This window comes from Rhipicephalus sanguineus, chromosome 11 (genome assembly GCF_013339695.2).
Source record: "Rhipicephalus sanguineus isolate Rsan-2018 chromosome 11, BIME_Rsan_1.4, whole genome shotgun sequence".
In the NCBI taxonomy this organism is placed as follows: Eukaryota; Metazoa; Arthropoda; class Arachnida; order Ixodida; family Ixodidae; genus Rhipicephalus; species Rhipicephalus sanguineus.
The window spans coordinates 55,030,474-55,054,495 of NC_051186.1; the positions used below are offsets into that span (position 1 = coordinate 55,030,474).

General features: G+C 42.7%; 1 protein-coding gene across 2 annotated transcripts in view; it reads left to right on the forward strand.

The window, feature by feature from the left end:
- The window catches only part of LOC119373659 (protein sprint), a 42,678-nt gene extending 19,262 nt beyond the window's left edge, over nt 1-23,416 (forward strand). The window contains exons 8-21 of one of the 2 annotated variants that reach the window (XM_049410777.1): nt 1,613-1,757; nt 1,834-1,906; nt 3,130-3,232; nt 3,624-3,713; nt 5,123-5,238; nt 5,618-5,693; nt 6,400-6,531; nt 8,943-9,000; nt 10,641-10,903; nt 14,609-14,756; nt 14,853-14,927; nt 16,325-18,532; nt 18,816-22,749; nt 22,855-23,416. In XM_049410777.1, the coding sequence (XP_049266734.1) occupies nt 1,613-1,757; nt 1,834-1,906; nt 3,130-3,232; nt 3,624-3,713; nt 5,123-5,238; nt 5,618-5,693; nt 6,400-6,531; nt 8,943-9,000; nt 10,641-10,903; nt 14,609-14,756; nt 14,853-14,927; nt 16,325-16,458 (1,413 nt within the window). In that variant the 3' untranslated portion in view covers nt 16,459-18,532; nt 18,816-22,749; nt 22,855-23,416. Of the gene's footprint in view, nt 1-1,612; nt 1,758-1,833; nt 1,907-3,129; nt 3,233-3,623; nt 3,714-5,122; nt 5,239-5,617; nt 5,694-6,399; nt 6,532-8,942; nt 9,001-10,640; nt 10,904-14,608; nt 14,757-14,852; nt 14,928-16,324; nt 22,750-22,854 lie in introns of both variants that reach the window. The other variant, XM_049410776.1, reaches the window with a different exon arrangement.
- Nucleotides 23,417-24,022: the final 606 nt, after the last annotated feature.

Below are 24,022 nucleotides of genomic sequence, written 5' to 3' on the forward strand. Positions count from 1 at the left end.
CTCCGTTCTGGAGATATCCGGTGTGTTCTAAAGGTCACAGCTCTTATCTGCAGGGCATCAACATTGTTTGGGTGGGACCGCTTGTCAACGGCTGCTCAACGAGTGGGTGGAGCTTAGCGCGAGAAGGCGACCCGGAGTGGTCCTCTGTATTGCGTTCCGTAGTGCCACGCAGTGTTTTGTTGGAGCTGTCGATTTGTTTATGCTGTTCTTTACCCGAGAAGTAATTGCCGAGATGTGAAACACAACGTATAAATATGCATGGATCATAGCGAAAAGTAGAAGAGAAAACTTATGTTTTGTGCTACACATGCTGCGCAAACTTGCGCTTCACTGCATCAACTAACTGCAATGCGTGGTGACATCATAGCCACTAGGGCTAACATTTTCTTTTGTATCTAAACAACGACTACAGATAGAATGCTTTGATTTTCAGGGATATTGGATATGGCATATTTGGTCAAAATGTGTATTTTGAAATGTTTAGTGTTCACTTGGCGCAAAGCAGCATTGATGCATTTACAGAATGTTCTCGTTTTCGATAAAAATTTGCCTATTAAAACTTTTTTTCGTAAAATTGTTTATTAATGTTTGCTTAAATATAATACCATTAGAAAGCCCCTTTCTTGTTCTGCAAATTCATGCCATATGTTATAGTATGAGTAATTTTGTGTGGCAGTAGAAAAATTGTTTACTAGAGTCCCCAAAAATGGTCTATTTTCCCGTGGACAGGAAAATGTTAAGCAAACTTCTGAAACCTCTTTGGCATGAATGTCGATAATAAGTTCAGAATAGGCTCAGCACTAAAGAATGCACCTTTTTTGCCATATTCTGTATCAGTTCTGGGAAATCAAAGCAGTTTCCGCTCTAAAATAACATTTCCTTTTCCTGCACGTCTTTCGAAAATAAGGTGGCATGAGGTCTTGAGTATAGCCTTACTGCATCTTGCCTTTTCTGTTTTCCTTGCTTGCCATTGAACGTAGAAGGTGAAGGGTAATTCTGTTGTCACACGGCCACATTTGATGACAATGAGCCTCTGTCTGATCTGGATCAAGTTTGAGAGAGCTCAATGACGCCAGATGACGTTAGTGGGTTCAGAGCACCTACCAAGTTTGCATTGCCTATTACATGTGTATTATAAACCTCTGCTTTTACATAGAATATAACTTTGGTTGTCATTATGGATCATATCAAGCAAACAGTTATTGTCTGCAGCTCTCAGAACTCCGCTGGGGTCATGGATAAAAATGCCAAATTGCAAAATAAGTGTAATTTGCACATGTCAATTTTACAGCATGTCCTTGCTTGTAAAAATGTGTTTTGATTTAGTTACATTTGCTTTTCATGTTCTTAGTAGTGTTTTCTTGCACTCTGAGCTAGAGAAAGGGCTCAGACGTCATCCAAATAGTAATCAGCGGGGCCAACTATAATCAAAAGTGACCGTGTAGCAGCACTTGATTATAATCAAGCCTAGTCTGAATTGGACCCGATCACAATCGAAAGATGTGTTACACTGGTATAAATTCATACGCTCCCTATTTAGGGTTAATTTATGTTCCTTTGTAACAGCAACATGCCCAATTCTGATTGCAAAGGGTTGACATGCTTCGTTTAGGCGGAAGAGTCAAAGGTGTCCGTTGACTCTTTGGAGACGGCATCGGCAGTCAGCGGCGAGGACTTGCTTCTTTCGGAGTGTCCGACCCTGGCATTGGAGCACAAGCGGTCAAGCGGTTTTCAGGAGCACCTGGACATGCTCATGGGTCAGTCTTCGAAGCGTTACGCTTGCGTTATACTTGGCTTTTCGTCATGTTTGTAATCTTGTTGTTTGTCTTGTAGCTTCGAGGAAGTTGGGAGGGCTGTACAAAAGGGACTCCACAGTGGGTGCCGATGTTAAGAGCTATATATTCAAGTAAGTTGATTCCGCATATATTCTGTTTGAGCAGGCTGTGTAGGTACGGAGATCATTCCTCAGCTTATGAACAAAACACTCGTTTGTGCAAAAATGTCTGTTGGTTAATTGCTTCTGCATAATAAGTCCTTATGACAACTCTTCATGCCTTAAATGGGCACTGAAAAGTAAGGAAAACAATTTTTCTTGCGTTAGTAAATTACAAAAATAAGACTGAGATGTTTGGCTTAACACTGCCATTCTGGGTGCAAGTACTATTTACTGCTTCTTGGTACTGCTACACATACCAGATCATTTATTTCATGGTACTGTTGATGTGTTGCTTGCAGTAATAATTCTATGTGCTAGTGTGTTTTGTGCATAAGTGGTCCTTATTTGCTTTCATACTTTCATCCCTCATTACCTGTTACACCTGAAGTAGCATGTTGAGCTTTACACTACCTAGGCTGGGCTCTGTGGTTATCACCACACTTTCTTTCACACACACACACACATTTAGCTATATACTGTTGAATGAATAGGGTTTGTTCGTGTTTAATTGTTAAAATATATTCATGTTTTGTAGATACATAGGCAGGCCACAGGATGCAGATTACATGGTATTGCGCATTTAAAACGCTGTTGTAAAAGAGCTAGCAGACTTGGATGATGCAGGATAGTGTTGCTGACTAGTTTAGCCTCAGAGAATAAAAATCTAAATTATATCTTGTTGCCCTGAACCGTACATATTTTACTATTTCTGCAACCAAAACGGATTGCATTAGCGAATTTCCCACGTTGCCGATCATTTCGTTTTACTGCCAACATTTGTCGTATGAGTGGAGCTTTGGAAAGTGTGGGCTTCCTACATATCTGGTCATTTTGTTTTATTTTCACTATTAAATTGGGAAACAGAAAGCTTGCTGAAGTGTGAGACAATGTGGTGAGGCACTACATAGCTTCCATTTTCTCCGCACATCCAAATAAATGCCATTATCAAGGTGTCACAAAGACCAAAGTTTTCGGAATGCATTAGTTTAAGGCTATGAATGAAATGCAGAATTGTCGAGTCTTTAGTTTTTAAAACATGGCTCCCCAGCCTTCCCTACCCACCCCCCCTAAATATATGGAACCTTCCAGCCTCCAGTCTAGGGTGCATCTTCCGAGAAGCTCTTTTGCTCAAAGCCATTTGTGTGTTGTCACTAAGCATGACCGAACAAATCCACGCTGACTGCTTTCCTCAGATTGGTGCAAGAGAGGAACACAACGTTTGCCATGACGATAGAAAACTTCATCCAGTGCACACGTGAGAGCAGTGAAACATCTCCTGCTGTGGTCATGAGAAATGTGAGCATCTCCCGTTGGCCCTTCGTTTGTCGCGTTAGAATGTATCATGTACATAAACTAGACTTGTGTAATGAGACACTGCATAAAAAATTTGGTTCAGGACTTTTTTTCTGGCATGCCTCTTGAGTTTAAAGTAGGTGGGTGGCATATTAAGGACGACAGCGATGATCAGATGTGAACAAATTATTGTGCAACCTCTGTAAACTTTTTTCTGATGGGCGATAAGCTGTGCACGTTGGCACCGTTTCTGTAGCTGTCTAGCCGCATGAAGTTAAATACCCGAACCTAGCTGAAAGTGAAATATGAATGAATCAGGATTGGAATGTGTCTAGGGATGCAGTCAGCTTGCCTTTTTAAAACCACTGAATAAATGGGGCTGTATTTCCTGCAGATCCGGCAGTTCATGAATGGTATGAAGAACTACCTGCTCAAGCATGGAGAAGGCCAGTTTGAACAACTGGTACAAGAAGAACAGTCCAAGGTGAGTTCATTACAGTGTCTTGTGCTAGTCAGTCTCAAATGGACATAGAAGTTCCCAAGGTGTCCTGCAGCAGGCCACTTCTGTTGCTGCATTGTGAAGTTAAAAATAAATTGTGTGCTAATTGCAGCAGCAGCCTATTAATGTGCTTTCGTGGAAGAATTGAGGACTCTTATAATAACGTGATGATGGCTCTGTTCTTTGATAACTCTAAGCATTGCATGGCTTGTTCGCGCTGCCAGGAACTGTATGATTTTGAACAAGCCATGTATTCGCACCAACTAGCCCCCATGGCAGCTTTACTTGTAAGCATTGGTTACTAATTGGATCATCCATTTTCTGTGGCATTAGTGCAGTGCACGTTCGTAAGATTAATATTTTAATAGTACTACTAGACTTCTTGATGTCCGTTTTGTGCCACTTTTGAAAGATGGACCCACGAAGTAATTTTTCTCGTGATTACGGCTCATGCGCATGATTTATGTACATAACATGATGCTGGTAATCCTAACCACTCTGTCACTCTTCTGGTGTACAGTGTGTCCTATTCCTTCAAAGGAACACATTTGAGCTGCTGATATATTCCGACCTAGCATGCGTGCATGTCGCAGCGACGTCACGTTTGCAAAACACAGCCCTCTATAGTATGGTGACACCTGACCGCCGTCGCGCCCGACGGCTCCTGGTGCTCTTGGACGTCGCTCGGTTCCGAATAGCTCCTGCTGCATCTCGCGCCAGGTGCAAGTGGCTACGCCGGACTCGCATGTACAGGAACCTGTTTTGTGGCCTGTTTTGTAGGTTCTTTGCATTATTGCGACACGTTCTTCGCATTACTGCACATGTGCTTCTCCAGCTGCGATTGCGTCGCCACGTTAAGACCTGTTCAACTGTAGGGGAGCCCGATTAGCGCCTGGCATAGCATCGCCGGCTTGACGTGATGAAACGTAACCACCTTGCGCGCACTCATTGGGAAAGTCAGAGTATAACAGAGCCTTTAGTGTCTGTGACTCATAACTTGCTGGTGCTCTATTTGCAAGTGCACATTAAAAGCTAGAAAGGTGCTGACACTGCTGACCACTATTTATATCTGCCACAAAGCCACTTGCCAAAAGGAAAATTCATGTCCACTGTACATTCAGGTGTTCTTTTTAACAGTGGAGCATACTGTACCATACAGCTTTGAAGTGACTGCTTAGGCACTAGCCATGTTGCTGATTTTGCTAGCACTGTTGTGTTATGAGTATGCATAAATGACTAAAAGGCATAGGTAAATGTTGTTTTAAGCCATGGTTGCTGTCCACTTCACCAGTGATTGCAACTACTGGAAGCTTTTGTGTGGCAGCATGGCATAGTTTGTGATGGACCGAGACTGGTATGTTATGGAGTGTACCTTCTCTGCTTTTTTTTCATAGCTGAAGCCTGATGAGTTCATGAACATTGATGCAATCATTGAAGTGTCACTGCATCGCTTGGTCATCAAGCCTCTGCGGCGCTACCTGTACCAGCTTTTTGTCAAGCAATACACACAGTGAGTGCTATGTTTTTATTATTAAAAGTTTAGTTGCAGAAATGAGGCCATTGTATACCATTGTACAAGGAAAGTTGGGGGGAGGGGGTTGCTTTATGGTCTCCAAGTTAATACCTTTTGGGGTTCTTTAATGTACACCCAGTAACATATTTCGGTTTCTTTTGGGTGGGTGTTGGGGTGGGCCGTGTTTCCAAGTCCTTTTAATTCAATTTGCAAGCTGTGACCATGCTACATTCACTACAACATAACCTTTTGTGTGTTTAGTGGTGCCATCTTGGGTATAGGTGAATGCTTGCAGATGGATTCTGATTCTTTTTCTGGTGACTTGCACGGCACCATACAATACAAGCATTGTTCACCTGGGCTGCAATTTTTCCAGGTCTGGTGCTTTGAAGCTGCTTTCTGATAGCATGAAGTATGCCCGTACCAAGACAGCCCAGGAGCTTGGAATAAAGGTAGAGGATTTTGACATTCTGACGAATTTAGCAATATGGGAAAGGGCAAGAGATTTTAGCTATGTGATCCCGGCACTCTCCCTTAAATGTGGCTCTGTGTGTTCTCGCACAAAGATACAAGTGCGAAGAAGACAAAATACTGTAGACAGGACGGGCGCCAATGATCAACTGATTTTATTTGTTGCCAAACGGGAGCATATATACAACCACACCATCGAGACATGCGCACCAATGCCATCAACAGAACAGCAAAAGCTCGGACATGTGCTTGGTCACTATCTCCTGCAAGATAGTTTATACAGTTAAACCTTGTCATAACAAAGTTGCATCTGACACGAAAATAACTTCGTTATATCTGAAAGTTCGTTATAAATGTATATTCTTAACACTGTAATAAAGGCAAGCTTATGCGTCATTTAGTTCGTTATAACCAATAATTTGCCATATCTATTTCCATTATATTGAGGTTTGGCTGTAAAGCTGTTTACCATATCCATGTAGCGGTAAATGACCTACCAAAAATGACACTTCTTTATCTAGTAATGAGATTGTTGGTTTGCTGACACATTTTGAGCCCTGTTGCCTGGTATGAAAGGCTTCAATAACCTCTCTTTCACTCCTGTCAAAACTATTAGCAATGAACCTTGTGTTCTTAGAGAGGTACGCTCTATGGTTGTCATGCAAATGCCTCTCACTCCCAACTCAGAGTGACTTTGAGCCGCCACGGGCCGTCACGCTGGAGCTCGTTCAACATTTCCTGGTCAAGTTGCAGAAGGCCTACTCGCCTTTGAGGAAGCTGGAGAACCTGCTGTCAGCCATATCCGTCATATACAGCAGCGTGAGTGGCATTTGCTCTAAACTCTTTTCATCCTCATTATTTCGTAACTGTCTTTTTTACTTCGTACCAATAACAACAAATGAAGAGAAATTTGAGGCAGAAACTTCTTGCCTGTTGCCTGCAAGATTGCCTGCCAAACACGCAACAGTTGTGCGAAATATATTTTATGAAAAAAAATGTACTCATGCAAAGAATGTCAGCACTGTTGGCCTGCAATGCTCTTTCATGAACTTCTCATGCTAAGGTGCATTATGGACTGTTTTCGAAGCTACGCACTTTTTTATTGTTTATTATATGAATCTCTGGCTCTTGTCATTATAAAGTGTGTGTTTTTTTTTTCAGACAATACAGATTTTTTATTAAAATCCTATGACAGTAGGGCTCCTGCCATTTTCGCACATGAATGCTGTGTCGAGGTGGAAATACTTTTCTGTAGCTAAAGCGATGTTGATGTGACTAATTAGAAAGCTTGTTAATTAACTTTTTAATTATTGATTTGAGTGCAGGTGTTTATATTAGAAAGTTGGAGTGAATGATCATTTATGTCATACCCATCTTTTGGAAATCACAGAAATTGCACATAGTTCGAGGTGTTCATCATCTCAGGCAAGATGTTCATCATCAAGGGCGAAATGAAAACTGATCGCACCCGGTGCGCGCCAAGCACGACAACTCTGCTACGTCAGACCGGAACTTGCCCGTGACAGGGAAGTGAGAAAATTTGAATCAAGGCGCTCCGAAGCAGAATCTGGTCAGAAAAATCGGCAAGCATTCTGAAATACACAAGCAGACCGCTTATTGTTTGCGTGCAATGTGTAGTGCTGGCCTATTTCTTTCTTAAACTATAAGGAGGCAGAAAAAACCATTTCACCTGTCTGCAAACATAAACGCCGCAATGGCTGCCTCTGAGTTTTATGCTTCCCAGACAAAGAAAAGGTTGATATTGCCGTTTTCTTGTGCACAGCCCGAAAGAAACAGATAAGCAGCAAACACTACACGCAAAAATAAGGCGATGCACTGGCACAGGTGAGATGACTTGCAGCTTTTCACAAAAAGATATGGCCAAGGCGCGCCTTGATTCAAATTTCGTCACTTCCCCGTCACAGGCAGTTCCGGTCTGACGTAGCAGACTTGTCGCACTTCGTGCACTTGGCGTGGGGCGTGATCAGTTTCGATATCGCCCTTGAAATTTGATGATGAATATCTTGGACTACGTGCAACTTTTTTGATTTCAAGAAAGTGGGCGTGCCGTAATTATCATGCACTGAAACTTTCAAATATAAAGTTCTGCACTCAAGTCAATAATTAAAAAGTTAATAAATGAGCTTTTGTTACTTAGTCACGTCGATGTTATTTTAGTTGCAGCAAAGTATTTCCACCTCGACATAGAGTATGTGCGCAAAAATGACAGGAGTGTGACTGTCGTAGAATTTTTATTAGAAATCTGTATTGTCTAAAAAGAACATCCTGTATATGATGTGGAGGTATACAGTGGACTCTCGTCAAACAGAACCTGGAGGCACCAGAAAAACATGTACCATTTAACAGGAGTTGCATTTACTGAGAGATAAACAGAGCAGTAGAATTCAACTACGACACCACTCATATTAGAGGCAGTTGTTCCGTTTAAGCAGCAGTTTCATTTAAGAGATTTCTGTTTACTGAGTGTTTGCTGTATATTATATATGGAGGCTTGCTCAGTACTTTTGCTTTTGCTGGGATCTGTCACATCACTTGTCTTTGGCAGCACTCACTGATGCCACCGGCCTAGTTTATTCTCCCATACTTCATGACTCGCCCTTCTCTATGACCTGATGTGTCCATCATCCACATAGTGTTCATTCTATAAGTGTGGAGCCATAGAAACCTCCCTGCTTTGCCATCTGCTGGGTGCATGACACCGAATATCGTTGTGTGCACTGGGCTTTGAATTTGAGAGTCTGTGTTAGATACGACAACTGGCTAAGCAGTGACAAACGGGACAACCACAGTGCTGCACATCGTGGTCACCGTAAAGCAGGTTCTGACGTTTTTCTTTTTGGAAAAGCTGGAATGCGTTTTATTTTTAACTGCAGATAGAAATTTTGGACTCTGCATTAGATTTGTAACAATTTTAGACGTGGCTTACATGCAAAATTATGAAAATATCCCATGTTAGAACAGAATCACTACGATCCGCTCTACTTCGTGCTGCTTCATTGCTGAATTTAAGAGGCTTGCTATGAGCTATTGTTGCAAAATTAGGAGCCGCACTAAAGCCTTAAAACATATATCTTTAGACGTTGCTTCTTGTAACTTCACATGGAATGGATGACTATACCACTTTTGTATTAAACTATGTAGTGTATTAAACTACGTAGTTTAATTCACTGTACAGCTTAATACTCACTCGAATGTTTCTGTGAGTGCAGGTGCAGAGGGACCGCAAGTCGCAACCTGAGGGCGAGTCTTTTTCATTGGGTGCTGATGGTAAGTGCACACATGGATTTTTGTAACGTCCTCATGATAAATCTAGCTCAATCATGACTAATGCAAGTGAATGTATAATCCAAGCTTCCTCCAAGCTGCAAATAATAAACATAGGCATTTGCTTCAGTGGAAAAATGCCTTCCTTATAACCATTCTCTGTAGCACGAACCTGCAGGCAGTGCAAATATTGCCCAAAAATGAAATCATTAAATAGGTATGTATATCTAAACTTAAAGGCACACTAAGGGGATATCACGCTCACAGTTGTGTACTCAGTTTTTCTTGAGCCTTTGTCAACTTCATTGGCTTCGTAGAGAATAGCGCTGGGTGAACGAGGACGCAAGAAGAAAACACGACACAAGGGCTAATAGAAGAGCCCGTTTGATCTGTTCACCCTGTGCTGTTTTCTACAAAGTAATGCACCAACTAGCCCAAATTTCAACTGTATTAGCTGCCTGGGTCACATTACAGTCATACATCATGAAAAAGTTGCATCTGATACGAAAATTGCTTTGCTATATTTGAAAACTTGTTATAAATGTGTAGGGATGGGCAAATAAATAGTAAAATTGATAGTAAATTTGTTGAAAGTGAATAGTGATCATGTTAAATAATTTCGAATTGAATATTTTGAATAGTATATATCACATATTAAAAGAAAGATGAGCATTTTTGTCATGACCCAACTAACCTGCACAATATTTTTAAGAATTGGAACTAGGCTTATGCAAGTGTCACTTTTCTGGTTCGCAGTGAAATGGGAACAAATTCGAATAGTGGCAGGATTTGATTAGTAGTAGGACACAAGTGATAAGTGGTAAAATATGTTTTAAAATTTGCTATACTTAGCGCATATAAGCTCATGTAACAGGTTTTTAAACTTTAAAAGAATAATCAGTCGAGGTGCAGTTAATATGCACATTCAACCTTGAAATGTGGCTTTGCAGCAGTGCGTATTTTCTCTGGATAGGTGGTTTCACAGCGTGGCAGCCCCACGCTGCAGTGAAACCACCTTTTCGGGCATGTTACATGCGGTCAAATATTAGTTTATGCATTCTTTCCGAGTGCTTGAGAATTTGGAACAATTTAAATATGTGTAGAAGTGAATTGCAATACCATAAGTATTTCGTTGGAATATTCGAAGCGCTTGAATTTTTGCTTATGCCTATAAACATATATTCTTGACTCTGTATCAATGGCAAGGCTCTTGTTCTGACAAGTGCGGCAAGGTGGTGAAGATGCCTGACTTCGAATGAGTAGCGCATAAAAAGCGCAGGCAAAAGAAAGAGACGTAGGCCGGACAAGTGCTAATCCTGTCTATGTCTCTTTCTTTTGCGTGCATTTATTACGCGCTACTCATTCAAAGTCATCCATTTTTACCCACTTGCCCAAATTGCCGTACTTGTCAGTCTTATTTCTAATACAAAGGGCTCTATTATATGTTTTATTAGCACTTGTCCTGTCTATGTCTCTATCTTTTGTCAGCGTTTCTTTTATGCGCTGCTCATTCAAAGATTATTCATGTACTTTATTATAACCGACATTTCATTATATCTGAATGAAGGTTTGACTGTATAAAGGCGCCTTGTCTGTTGTAGTTTTCTTGCTCGCCTCACCAGCTCGTTGGTGCGTCCGTGCAGATTTCCTGCCCATCTTTCTGCACGTGCTGGTGCAATGCGGCATGGTGTCAGCCGAGGTGGAGGCCGACTACATGTGGGGGCTGCTGCACCCTTCTCTGCTCACCGGTGAGGGAGGCTATTACCTCACCACCTTGAGCAGCGCTGTGCACGTCCTAAAGTCCTTGAGAGATGGTGAGGACGAGCCTTCTTCCACTGCTACTACTACTGCTGCTGCTGATTCGGAGACTACACCTCTGCAGCCTACCCAGGGTTCTTCCAGCAAGGTATGCTTCCTCGGTTTTCTTGTTTACATAGTACGTACTTGCCTTCACGGAGGAAACGGAACTTTGCAAACAGTGCATTACTGCATATTGGTTCGATTATGGTGTCTGAAGTCCCAAAGCGATTCAGGCTACACTATGTTGTAGAACTCCGGATAAATATGACCACATGGGTTTCTTTAGTGTGCCTTGACAGTGCGCAGTACACGAGCCTCTAAACTGCGCACATGTTGGAATTTCTTCCTTCTAAAGGGACACTGAGGAGAAAAATGAGTTCACGACTATTAATTTATAGATTACCGTTCCACAATACTAAAAACCATCATTGTTGCCATGAGAAGCCATTTGGTTAGCCAGAAAACATGGCAGAAAAACATGTAAGTGCCAGCACTGTCTTGAATTTCCTGCACCAACTCGCCATGATGTCAGATTTTTGACAGCGTCTTTAGGGTCTACGAAATTCTTTATTGGGTAAAACTAAATGCATTGGGTTCAAAAAGAGCCAAATACAGTAGAACCCCGCTGATACGTTTTTGAAGGGACCGTAGGAAATAAACGTAAGAGACGGGAAACGTAAGAGCCGAAAAAACAGGAAAAACTGCAAAGTATTTAGTGGCACAGAATTTTATTTCAATTCTTACGAGCAGCACGAAAATTGGCGCGCTCAGCCGCGATCTAGTCGATGGATAGAAACGCGGAGCTTAGGACGGCCTTATCCACAGAAATGTAATCAACGTATGTGATTTTTTTAACACCAACAGCTGTAGGTATGAAAGAACCAAGCACACGCAATCACGACCGGCGCGGCGAGTCCGACCGCGAACCGCACGCACGACCATGCGAGCTCCAACCAGCTCGAACTCCTCCCGTTCTCCGACAAATAACGATGATGATGAGTCTACGCCAATGCGATGGCAGAAGTGAATGCCAATCTCGAAGGCCTTGCTTTCGCAAGCAATTACGTCATACACGCCATGTTTGTGCAATGCAAATCTCAGAGGCTATGCTTTTGTCAATAGTAAATGCCAATCTCGAAGGCCTTGCTTTCGCGAGCAGTTACGTCATAGACGCCATCTTTGCAATTTGAATCTCGAAGGCCATGCTTTTGTTTGCATCAATTGAAAGATTCTGTTGCTTGCGCCTCTCATGCGGCTAATATTACGGTCAAACGAGGCCAAGCTGCGTGAAAATGCACCATGGCCGCTCTCTTTGGTAGTCACTCGGTCGGCTCCGGGCGCACTTCGCGACGTATCATACGGGAACGGTCCGACAGTTATGACGTAACAGCGGGGTTCCCAATACATTGTATCCTATGGGAGCTATGCCGGGACCGGCGGAAAACGACGTAACAGCCGGGAAAACGCAGCAGTGAGGAACGTAACAACGGGGTTCTACTGTACTTACTGTGGCAAGCTTCAGAAAATGGTATTAAGCCAGTGTAGTGAAAAAGGAAAAATATATGATCACTGAAATTCGTTACACCTTAGTCGAAATCACATAGGAGAAATGGGCATGGGCAGGGCATGTAGCACGTTGGCAAGATAGCCACTGCTCCTTACTGGATTCTAAGAGAAGGCAAATGTGCGAGGGGGAAACAGAAAGTTAGGTGGGCAGATGAGATTAATGGTGAATTCCAGTGGCAGATTCTGAGTGGCTGACGAACTCTGGCGGAGGGCAACCAATGGAAATCTGTAGGGGTGTGCGAATATTCGAAATTTCGAATATTTTTCGAATAGTGTTTGCTATTCGATTCGATTCGCACTGGAATTTTGCTATTCGAACTTCCCAAAAACAAATAGTCAACGTCCGATTAAAAGTGACCCCTTCAGATTTTCAATATGCTTCACTTCATTACACTCTCGTATTGCGGCAAAGCTGCCTTTCAAGCTCCAATACGGTTGAACTTTGCCAAGAGACAGTCAATGTCCGAATGAAAGTGGTCCCTAGATTTTCAATATGCTTCACCTCATCACACCCCAGTATTGCGCCAAAGCTGCCTTTCAAGCTCCGTTACGGTCGAACTTTGCCAAGACACAGTCAACGTCCGATTGAAAGTGGTTCCTAGATTTTCGATATGCTTCACCTCATCACATCCCGGTATTGCGGCAAAGCTGCCTTTCATGCTCTGCTACGGTCGCAAATGTACTAACTCAAGAAACGCTGGTTCCAACATGGAGATGAAAGATGTGGCAGAGGTGGGGGCTCAATTAATGCTGTTTTGGACCTGAAATTTGGGCAGGAAGTCCGAAAAATCGGACGCCGAAGCTTTTTAGCATCCAAAATTTCAGATGTTCTTATATATCGACGTCTACGAGGCAGATTTGGAATTCTGGACTTGAAGGGAGCATACCCTTGTCCGCCACATCAGTTGGGCTTCCACGGAAGTTAGAAGAGGAGGAGAGGCTGAGGAAATGGCATCCTCGCCTATCACGTGTAAAGTGTTGTCGGCAACACTTTGGTTGCACCAAATCACATACATAAATAGAATTCGACCTCTACATTGCCTCATTCTTGATAAGACAACTATGAAACACCACCCTGCCAGTGCTTCAACAACCTAGTGAAAAGAAACACTTTCGTGTTGCTATCTCATAAGAATATGCTTAGCAATCCTCTCCAACTTTTTTTCTGCAATTTCGCTTCGAAGTATTCGAAAAATATTCTAGAAATATTCGAGAAATATTCGAAAAATATTCGATTCGATTCGCACTCACACTTGAATATTCGAATTCGCTTCGCACCCAAAATTTTGCTATTCGCACAGCTCTAGAAATCTGCCAGTGGAACACAGTGCCCCTGCTAGATCGAATTGCAGGGGACGCCAGTGCACATCTGCTTCCAGAAATGGCCAGCATTCTTTGCGTTTCGTGCCGTTTTTGCCTCCACGGACATGCACAGAGAGAACGGGGGCGCGTTGGGCAGCACGTTGCGTCAGTCACATGGTATGCCACGCTCTGCGCACGCACCGGACGCTTGCGACTTCCGGTCGAATCTGCCACTCGCGGAGTAGAGAGAGCTGCTCCGTGGAGTGGACCTGGCGGCGGAGTTGCTCCAGATTTGGCAATGAAACATACAGGGGGCTTTATGGCTTATTTGCGCCACCAGGGACTGGACGAAAGGACAAATGGAATAGACTCACACAGGGTGATGCATGTTTTGCTGTTTCGTCCAGTCCCTGGCAGCGCGAACAAGCCATGAAGTCCTACCAACTAGCCCCCATAGCAGCTTTACATACACGGGGGCACTCTCAATCTGCCAGTGGAACAGACTTGCTCCACATGGAGCAGAAAAACTGCTACCGGAAGTGCTCGGAATCTGCGATTGGAATTCACCATAAGAAGTTTGCGGGTCAGCAAGCACAGGACCGCGTTTATTGGGGGCACATGGAAGAGGCCTTTGCCCTGCAGTGGGCACAGTCAGGCTGATGATGATAATGATGAAATTTGTGATGTCACATTGATATCCATGTGCTGGGTTTTTGACTGTGAGACTTTGACCTTGATTTCCTCATCTAATGATGAACCCTATGTTGTGAAATATAATGAAAATAGAGTGCTTGAAGAATAATTTAGCTGTCTAAACTGATTTAGTGTTTCCCTTTAGTGTCTCTTAAGCAGAAAACACTGAGATTTAATCACAAACTGTTGTGTGAAAAATTATGAATGGTAGTGAGTCATGCCCCGTCCTGGTGTCTGTCAATGATTGCAGGAGGCCTCTGCCCAGCCGCCGATGTTTCGCTACCCTCGAATGGCTGACCTCCAAGGCTTCATGCAAATTGTCATCCCAGACGAACTCAGCGGCAGCATCGTGGCAAAGACACTGCCCGTGCTGCCCCACATGACTGCCAAGGAAGTCCGTGAGTTACTCAGAGATAGTGTAGTTCAAGTGCGATAAAGACATTGCCAACCATCAAATGTCAGTCGGTTCAACTTTTCAACATCTTTCTTTGCAGGCAAGATGATCGCACACAAGTTCAGGGTCACAAATCCCGAGGATTATGGCCTATTCAAGCTAGTCAAAGGAGAAGGTAGGAGGCAAACAACTACTCTAGTACAGTAGACTCTCGATAATTCAAACTTTCGGTTAATTCAAACAAATCTTAAATTTTTGGTTGGCCCGCTATGTTTTCAATGTATCTTAAAGTCGCATAATTCAAACTGCCCTACTGCACAAATTTGGTTAATTCAAACCTTTTGCTTGTCCATGCCTAGAAGTATCTGCTGTCTTTGTTGCTTCTAGCTGAACATTTGTGTTTTTATGTCACTAACAGTCGCAAATAAAGCTGATTGCCGGCCAACAAAATTGCCAAACTAGCCAAACCATTCGCACGAATAATTGCATGCTGACTGAGGAAGAAAAAAAAAAAAGACGATCTGGCATTAGTTTATCGCGTGCCAAACGCTTCGTAAAGGGGTCATGAACCACCCCTCGGTCATGGTCAGAAAACGCATCCTTCGGAAAGCAGACACTGCGATGAGCAGCTCAGCCAAATCTTGCACTCGTGCGTGGCAAAGAGAGTTTAGACATGGAGCTCAAAGTTTCCATTTTCTCAGGTGCCCTCTTTTCACACGAAGGCCCGTCCTCACTCTCTGCGGTAGGCGGGGCTGGGCGCCTGCTGCGTGACGTCACACGACAGACAGCATGCCAATAGCCGACATAAATCGAAAGCGGTGTTTGGATCAGGTGCACTTCTTGCAACGGGGTGCCGCCACTTTCCGGTGCCTGCACTCCTCAGTCTGCTAACTTTACACGGTAGCCACACTCGCGCATACGAATCACAGTGGAGAGAGCTATCGCATTTCATCATGAGCGCTCAAGGTGCCATCCCTCCCTGTGTAGCTTCCAGTGCGCTCATCGGGACGAGAAAAGAAAGGAAGCGCTGAGAGCGTGCGCCAAGCCCTCGTAACTCCACTCATTCTTGACAGATTCGAGAAATTTTTGCGGCAATCAATTCGGGAGGCAGTAAACTCCGATACTGAGGTCATTAGATCAGTACTTAGAAAAGTGGTTCATGACCCCTTTAAAGTCGTTTTCGCTGCAGTAGACTGGTGTCATGCAGGAAAGCGCCCTAAAAAAAAATGGGAAGGGGCCATGAACTTTCACAAGAGAGAACGCATTTTATCCCCTAATTACATGCGTGCACTCACGTTGTATCATGACGAATAGCAGTATGATCACTTATGTCTAAAAATATTACTTGCAATCATTCAGAGCTGTCTTGATGTTCCTGCGGCACTGAAAAACAATAAGCATCACAATGCTAGCTGGTATTTTACCCTGAGTCATGTTTATGAGAACTTCTGATAATTCAAACAAAATCCTGTGGTCTCCTTGAGTTTAAATAACCAAGAGTCTACTGTAGTTTGGTTAACATTTGGCGCCAATACAGGAATGACAATCCTTCTCCTTTCTTTACGGGTTCAGAGACGCAGTTGACCGACAACGACTGTCCTCAGGCAATCAAGGCTGACCTTCTCGCAAGCGGTGTGGACTGCCGCTTCGCCTACAAGCGCTACGATGTCAAGTTTGTGTGGCCATTCAGCGACAAGCCGGCTTGACCCGTCAATCGCTCGACCAGGTCCGCTGTCCATTGGAGTGCTTCCGAACAAAACTTGTTAGCATTGCACATTTCGCTATTGTGGACTTACGATGTGCTCGTGTCTTATTCGGTGGTAGATCACTTGGTTCGTGAAAGGAACAGTTTGCAGAAGAGTGCTGTAGACATAAGTGTACAGGCTGCAGGATTATTCGTCCATGTTCTGCAGTTACTGTGATGCGTGAGTTTACCATTCCTATTTCAGAACCAAGCTGCATGGAGAATTGTTTTCGAGCTACGGGTGTACGACTTTTCAAAGGAAGCAAGGCACAACAGGCATTCAGAACTATGCTCCGTGTTGTTCCTTAGTGGATTGAATAGTTGCCCTCTGTGTTAGGCCAACACTCCAAATCACATCGTATGACCTCGTATGAACCGCTCATATGACAAAGGAGCTTGAGGACAGCCTGCACAGTTAAATTCATAAGTTTAAATGCATGGTACACAGCCAACTTCAGTGCCCGAACCCCACAGTGTTGTGAGCGGGCTTCAGTGTTGAGGCTATGATGTTTTAGTTGCAGAGTACGACACCTCTGCACAGGTGTATATTCGTTACGAAAAGAAAGTGCGGAATAGCATTTTAAACTCAAATACATAGTACTACCATATTGAGATGAAAATATTAATACAGGGTATATATAGGCTTACGGTTCAAATACTCATTTGTATGCTTAAAAGCAGTAATAAAGGTAAATCTTGATTAGATAACAAAACTGCATAAAAGAGCACATTGCTTCATTACATCGAAATAGCATATATTTTTGTGTAAAGACAACGAAACGGGCCACGCCTGCAGAATGTGGGCCTTACTAACTCGTAAAAAGTGTATATTTAGCAGAAATGATCATGGGCCGTATTCCTCTTTCCAGAGCATACACCTTCCCATCCGTGATAAAGCAGCGTGTGCCAAACTATATCCGTGTGGATATCGACTTGGCACATGGATGTATATCTTCGCTGCTTTCTGCAGTTGGCAGGAAGCTTGAAGACAAGCGTCGGCGCATAATATCTTTCGCGGGCGTGTTCCACTACCATGACTACTTTTTGGCATCAACACAAGGGAGTTCTTAAAGCAAAGTTTCACAAAGAAAGCTGGAATTGTGCATGGCTGGTTCTTCGTGGCACATGCAGGGTGTTTTTCTCTTTTGTAACCTAAAAGATGAGCTGCTTCATCTTGTTCTCTGTGGTCATAGCTGCATTGGTAATAGTGGCGGCCACCTTTTAGAGTAGGTTGTGATACTCGGCTGTCATTGGACATTAGTTTCATTGACTTAACATCTCATTTTGTGTAATATTCACCTATTTAGCCGACCTTACTGTTTTGTAAAATAATCAAGAAATGCGGTTTTATTAGTTTCGAAAAAAAGCAGTTACTCAGTGTGGTTGTAGCTTAGCAGCTGAAAGAAAAAAAAGGAATCCGTTGTCGAGGACGTTAAACTTGCATTGTTTATTTTTAAGAGAAGCCCCTGGAAAATTCGTCTAGCCATACTACTTGAGCACAACTACTCAAAAAAGCACAGGGAATGTCTTTTTGGCAGAACACATACTGAAGAGATGCTTCAAGAAAGATACATCATGATACATTTGCTGCTTAAGCATTTTTTTGGCCGCTTCATCCAAACCTATTTCATCTCTAACCATTGAATCAAACATTCTGGCTTCGCCCTTTGCTTGTACGGGCAGTGCTTCTTATTATCTGAACTGTGTAATGGTTTCTGTGTCACGTTTATTTCTAAATTCTCGTTTAAGCTCACAGCTTGTCAGTCTTCTTCTAATTGCATTATTTTAGTATGTTCCACGTAGAAGAACCAGCCTTGAAAATGTAGACAAAATTCATAATTGCGTACCACTCTTCGTGAGAGGATATTGCGGTTGCTACCAAGACCACATCGGAGCAAATCTGGTAATTTACATATAGTCTGTGTTGTTGCATGGTACCGTCGTTTGCAGAATTTCTTTATATGAAGTAATGCAACCATATATGCAGTTTTTCATTTAGTTTTTGTGCCAGTGCTTTAATATCTGTACCTAAGTAGGTGTTCGAAATTGGATAGCACGAAATCGACCAGGACTACGAAGGAACACAAATGCACAGGACAGGCGCTACTCGCGACTAAGCTTTATTCAGAAAAGTCTCCCTAGATATATACACAGTCGAGTGGCGTGCGCAGGCGCAATGCACATGACAGTCAACAACGCTAATCAGGATCAGTAGAGCAAGACATATTCACATCACAACCAAGTTTCTAAGAATAGTTTTTCCTTACTGTGCAGCAAGATTATGAACCAACTAGCCCAGCAACGTATTCTATAATGGAGATGTCATTACCTGTAAGTAGTGAAGGCCACTTTTCTTCTTCGACATAATGGTGCTCAGGACTGTCCATACAGATGCTCACAATAAAAGCAACAATCGGGAAAAAGTAGAATGACATCAATTCTAAATGTTCATTAAACAAACATAACCGGGCACATGCAAACAAGGTCCTTCATAAGTGGCACATTCCAAGAACCACGTGTTGAGAGTAATGCGCATCTGAGTTACGGTTAGTGTGGGATTGATGGTGCATGTTGCCCAAGATGTTGCCAATGTGTTCATGCTTGTAAGTAATGTCTAAGCTCTTTCTTTGTTGTTTCAAGCACCTTGAGGGAAAACGCCGCGAGTTGAAATGACATAGACGTGACATTGTCAAAACAAACCTGTGTACTATGTTCAAATCGTACAATTATTCAGGGTAGGTGAGCTTGCGTGCAACAACGAAGTCGAGCCGCAGTTTTTCCCAATGAATGCTACATGCTGCCACGCGAATTCTCTTTTCTCTAAGACAGATTGCGCGCTTAGAATAGAAGAGTTGCCTGCAAGTGCTCAGTGTGTCTAACACTTTGCATGTCTTGCCGTCTTTTGTGTAAATAAATGGACCTTGTAAGGCAGGGTGTGAAGCGGTTATAATTAACGGGACGATGAGAAAATGACATACGTTCCTTACTGCGCTGGTGATGGTTGTGTACACAAGGCTTAGCAAGGTAACATTGTACAAACGTGACTGTTTCTGCGGCTGTTCACTCAAATTAAGGTGTACTTTGCGGGCTGCAGAAACCTGACCATCAAATAATGTAACTTGCTATTAGACAATAGTGTGCAGAAGCCTGGGATTAGGGAACACCACAAACTGCGACGAAGCTAAATGTCTGGAAAACAGTTCTGCCTACCACTCACCCCATGAGAAGGTGCTAAATTCGAGCCTTCACTCTGTGAAAAGGTGCTAGATTGCTTTTGGAGCTACCAGTGTACCATACCTGTCTTCTATGGCATACTTGAATAGGGCGCTTAGGCGACATGTCAATCGATGCTTTTTTCTAATCATGTCTAATCATACATACTGCTAGTGTTCTGCCAAACTGGGTTCTTGCACATTTAGATGCTGGAGCTGACTTGAAATAACTGGTAGTCCCTGTTTTGACACATTCATGTTCAGTTCACGGATATCTTCAATCAAATCACACTTAGCATAAGTGAAAGTGTGTATTCAGAATAACTTCACATCCTCCGGGTCTTTGTTCCGTGGAATTACTCCCTGTTAATTTGTAAATGTCTTGCAGTGAGTTTTTTGTGGAAGTGCATCACTTATCTCCTTAGCAAAAAGTGTTGTTGGCTGGCTTTTTACGTTGCATGTTAAACTAAAAAAATTATGCAACTGATTATTTACATTTTGGCATACTGTGTGCACCACTGTTACTAGAAGCATATTGTGTTTATCATGAATACGTCTTTTAGACAGCCTCGATTTGGTGAAGTATGTGTGCATAACATCAATAGCAAGCATTGCTTTTGGTGAATTGCTGACTCAAGATTCTTTGCTGAACCTACTTGTGCATAGTGGCCTGTAAACCATGCATTGCACTGTCTTGCTAGGTGTGTAGATAGCAGTGTGCTGGCATTGCTCTAGAGTTGCAGATTAACGGTAATTGTGTATGTACCATGGACTAGCTGTTCTCAACAGTACTTGCCACATTTAAGCTCTAGTGGCTAGGATCGTAAAGAAGTGCAAGCCAGAAACAAATGTTTTTGCTAAATGTTTGTATGAAAATACAACTACTGAAAATATGATACCATGCAGAAGTTATGACTGACAACCGGTGCCTCAAAGTCATTGTCCAGATTGTGGCTCCATCCAAAGATTGCTGCCAAGCACAGGATTATGGTATAGAAATGGAAGTGTGAAATCAGAGGACAGTGGCAAAGCAACAGAGCTGTATTTTTATGGATTATAATTCAGTGCCTTTTTACTGTGCACACTTCATAAAAAGTTGACTGGAGAGCCGCACCCCGTCCATTTGCACGATCAGTTCACTGGTGTGCCTTTGGTTGCAGGGGAACACATTTTGAGTCTGAATTCACAAAATGCCTACAAATTTGGGTGAAGAGACCTTGAAGAGACAACAAAAATGATGACAATGTCCTATAGTGCCTTCCTGTGTTAGCAAGGTATCGAGTGAGATAACTGATCTAAGTGAAATGCCAAGAGCAGTCAGTTGAAGAGTGCATTCTGCCCATGGCACAGTAAACTTTGTAGGGCAAATCAGTTCTGCAAAAGTCTGTAATGTGTCAAAACGTCCATAAAAAGGAATTGTGGTCTACTCATTTATAGCATGAAGCTACAAGGAAATCCATATGGATGTCTTGTAAAGTGCTTCCAAGTTGATGAAAAATTCTTGACCAGCATGAATTTTTCATCAACTGGGAAGCACTATTCCTGAAATATGCATATCCACATTGTTTCATGCTCCAAACGAGTTGATAACAGTTTTTTTCTGTCATTTGTGAACGTTATCCTTTCAAAAGCAAGTGCAATGCATACCTGCCAAGGTTCCCGGTTTTCTCGCAACTTTCCGCAACTTTCTCGCAGCGTATTGCAACAGAATCCTTGACAAGTTTAACAAACTGATGTAAGACATGGAAATATGAGTGGTCATGTAGAGCATCGTGGTGTTCTTTTTTCCTGGAATGCGAGTGTGATTTCGATCTACGTATTTAGTGGAATTAACGAAGTTTGGCAGGGAACACAGAATATTGCAGTTCTCGTCAATAAATATTATCAGCAACATGTAATGCGTTGGAAATTGGAGCTGTTTGCATGTGCCCATTCCATACATGGTGTAATGGGCAACCTCAAGTTATGTCTCTGGTACTATAAGATGTGAATTCAGTTTGATGAGCTGTCATTGTTTTACTACAGTGAAAAGATGTGCAATGTTCATTCTGTGCATATCTGTGGCACCCAACGATTTGATTGACAGTGATAGTTTTTGAAAGTTGTGCTTTTGAAGTGTGCGCGAAGGGGGTCATTTGTTTATCGCTGTGCTTCTACTCGACAAAACTGGTCCCTGCATTTTGTATCGCTTGAGCGCTACTACACTGACTGTGGTGGAAGGAGCGTATGTCCCATTAGAGAAATATTTTATTGTACGAAATGGTCGTATATAGAGTGAAGTATTTGAACTACTGCCACTTATCTGTGTAAGCAGGCAGAAGACACATTATGCAAGCTTGTTGTTCTTGGCATCTGTCTATGCAATTTGCCTTTTGTGTTTGGTGATCAGACTTCATAGATTTAAGGTTGAAAGAGCGAAGGAAAATTTGGGGAGGGCTATTCTGTCATAGAGTTGTAGATCTGGAGGCTTGTGACTTATCGACCACTGCAGCGTGCAAAAAATAATGTTGATCTCTTTTTAGGCGTGATAGTTGGAGCTATCTGTGTGCATCCAAGCAGGTGCCAAACATTTCCAATGTAACAAAACAGTGCTGCATTTTCACTCTGTCTTGGCAGACTGCGTAACGACTGTCCCGTGAAGCTAACTGCATGATTTGTTTGTAAACTGGCCGGCGCTGATGGCCTCTAGATGTTTGATATAGTCGACGGGAAAACATCTGCATACCTTTGCCAACGTCCGTTTGAGAAGATTACATTGCTTGTAGGATTCTGTGTCAGTGCCTGCGCTTTTGGGTGTGTAATTATGAACCTTTCTTGATGAAGCTTGGTCCAAGACACGATAATGAAATTGGGACAGTGCTTGTCACTGTTCGGATAGTACGTATGAAACTGGGATATGTTCCGTTTACTTCAGCGCGTCTGGTAACTTTGTTCACCTGCAACTGCTAACCGTCCTGCTGGCCATGGCGTATTCCGTTCTGTGATTTCATATTTTATTGCAAGCTGTTTTAGTGTAAAAATTGCACTGGTGATCTCTTCAGGTGTATCACTATTCTGTTCTATGTTTTCACGCTTAGAAGCAGTGCATGTAATTAAATAAGCGTACTCGTGAATACTCTAGCTACTGCACAGATGTATCTCTTCAGGTGTATCACTATTCTGTTCTATGTTTTCACGCTTAGAAGCGGTGCATGTAATTAAATAAGCGTACTCGTGAATACTCTAGCTACTGCACAGATGTATAGGCTGCCTTCTTGGTGTCAACGTTTTCTGTGATCGACAAAAGCCTAGTATGTGAGGTTGTCCCTCGCACGTGACATTTTCTTTAGCCTATGCAAAGTTTTAGGTATACAAGAGTACATGACACTATTTTTACAGCTTTTCCACGTTTTCTTGTAGCTTGCTTCTTTCATGTGACTGCCACGTTTGCTGCTGGTATGCTGCCGCATCTTTTAAAAAAATTTTTGTGAGCAAGGTTTATCACGAGCTCTTCATAGAATTTACGTGACTCCCGCTGCCTTGCATTTTGTGAATTTGTTTTGACAGCGGCGTATGTATCCCTCTCGTTTTGACTGCTGCGACTGCGGTGTATTGGCAGTAATTTTTTTTTGGCAGTGGTGTTCTTGTTTGCAGGCGAACAAGCTAAGGTTACAACGAATATATTGGTGGGCATCACTTAAATGCCTGAATAAACTTCCTCAGGCAAAAATATTGGTTGTCTTGTTTTACAGTCGTAGATGGCTTCACCAACAGTCGAAGTGGCCAGAAAACTGAGAAGTATCTGTGCCGCTCCTGTTGTGCGGCTTTTCCTGCATAAACAGTCTCTTCATGGCTTCTGCGGGCTCCTGACAGTTACTAAGCTGTGGAGATGGCGTGTGTAATTAATGCAAAGCATTTTTTTTTGTAACCTCCAGTCGAGGTCTCGTAAAATCTCGCCAGATGTCACCTAGTCTTGTTAGCTGTGCATAGTATGAGTGAAAGAGGGTAAACGAGGGAAGAGATACAGAAAGTACGGGCATAAACGAAACTTTGTGACTTACTATTTTGTGTATATGCGTGTGCGTGACTACGTGTTTTTGTGCATATGGGATCTTTGTATGTACCGTAGCCAACACCTGACACCTGGAGTACCAAGCCAGGCGATGAACCATGCCAACATCACCGGAGTAATCATTCAAAAATTATTTATATATACGATACCGAAAGGAAAAAAAATAATGTTGCAATGATGAAACGCAGAGCGCTGTGTGGGTTATGAGGTCATTCGAGGTCTGTGGAAAGGTGCAACGGGTCTAGGACTTACATTTAGGAACT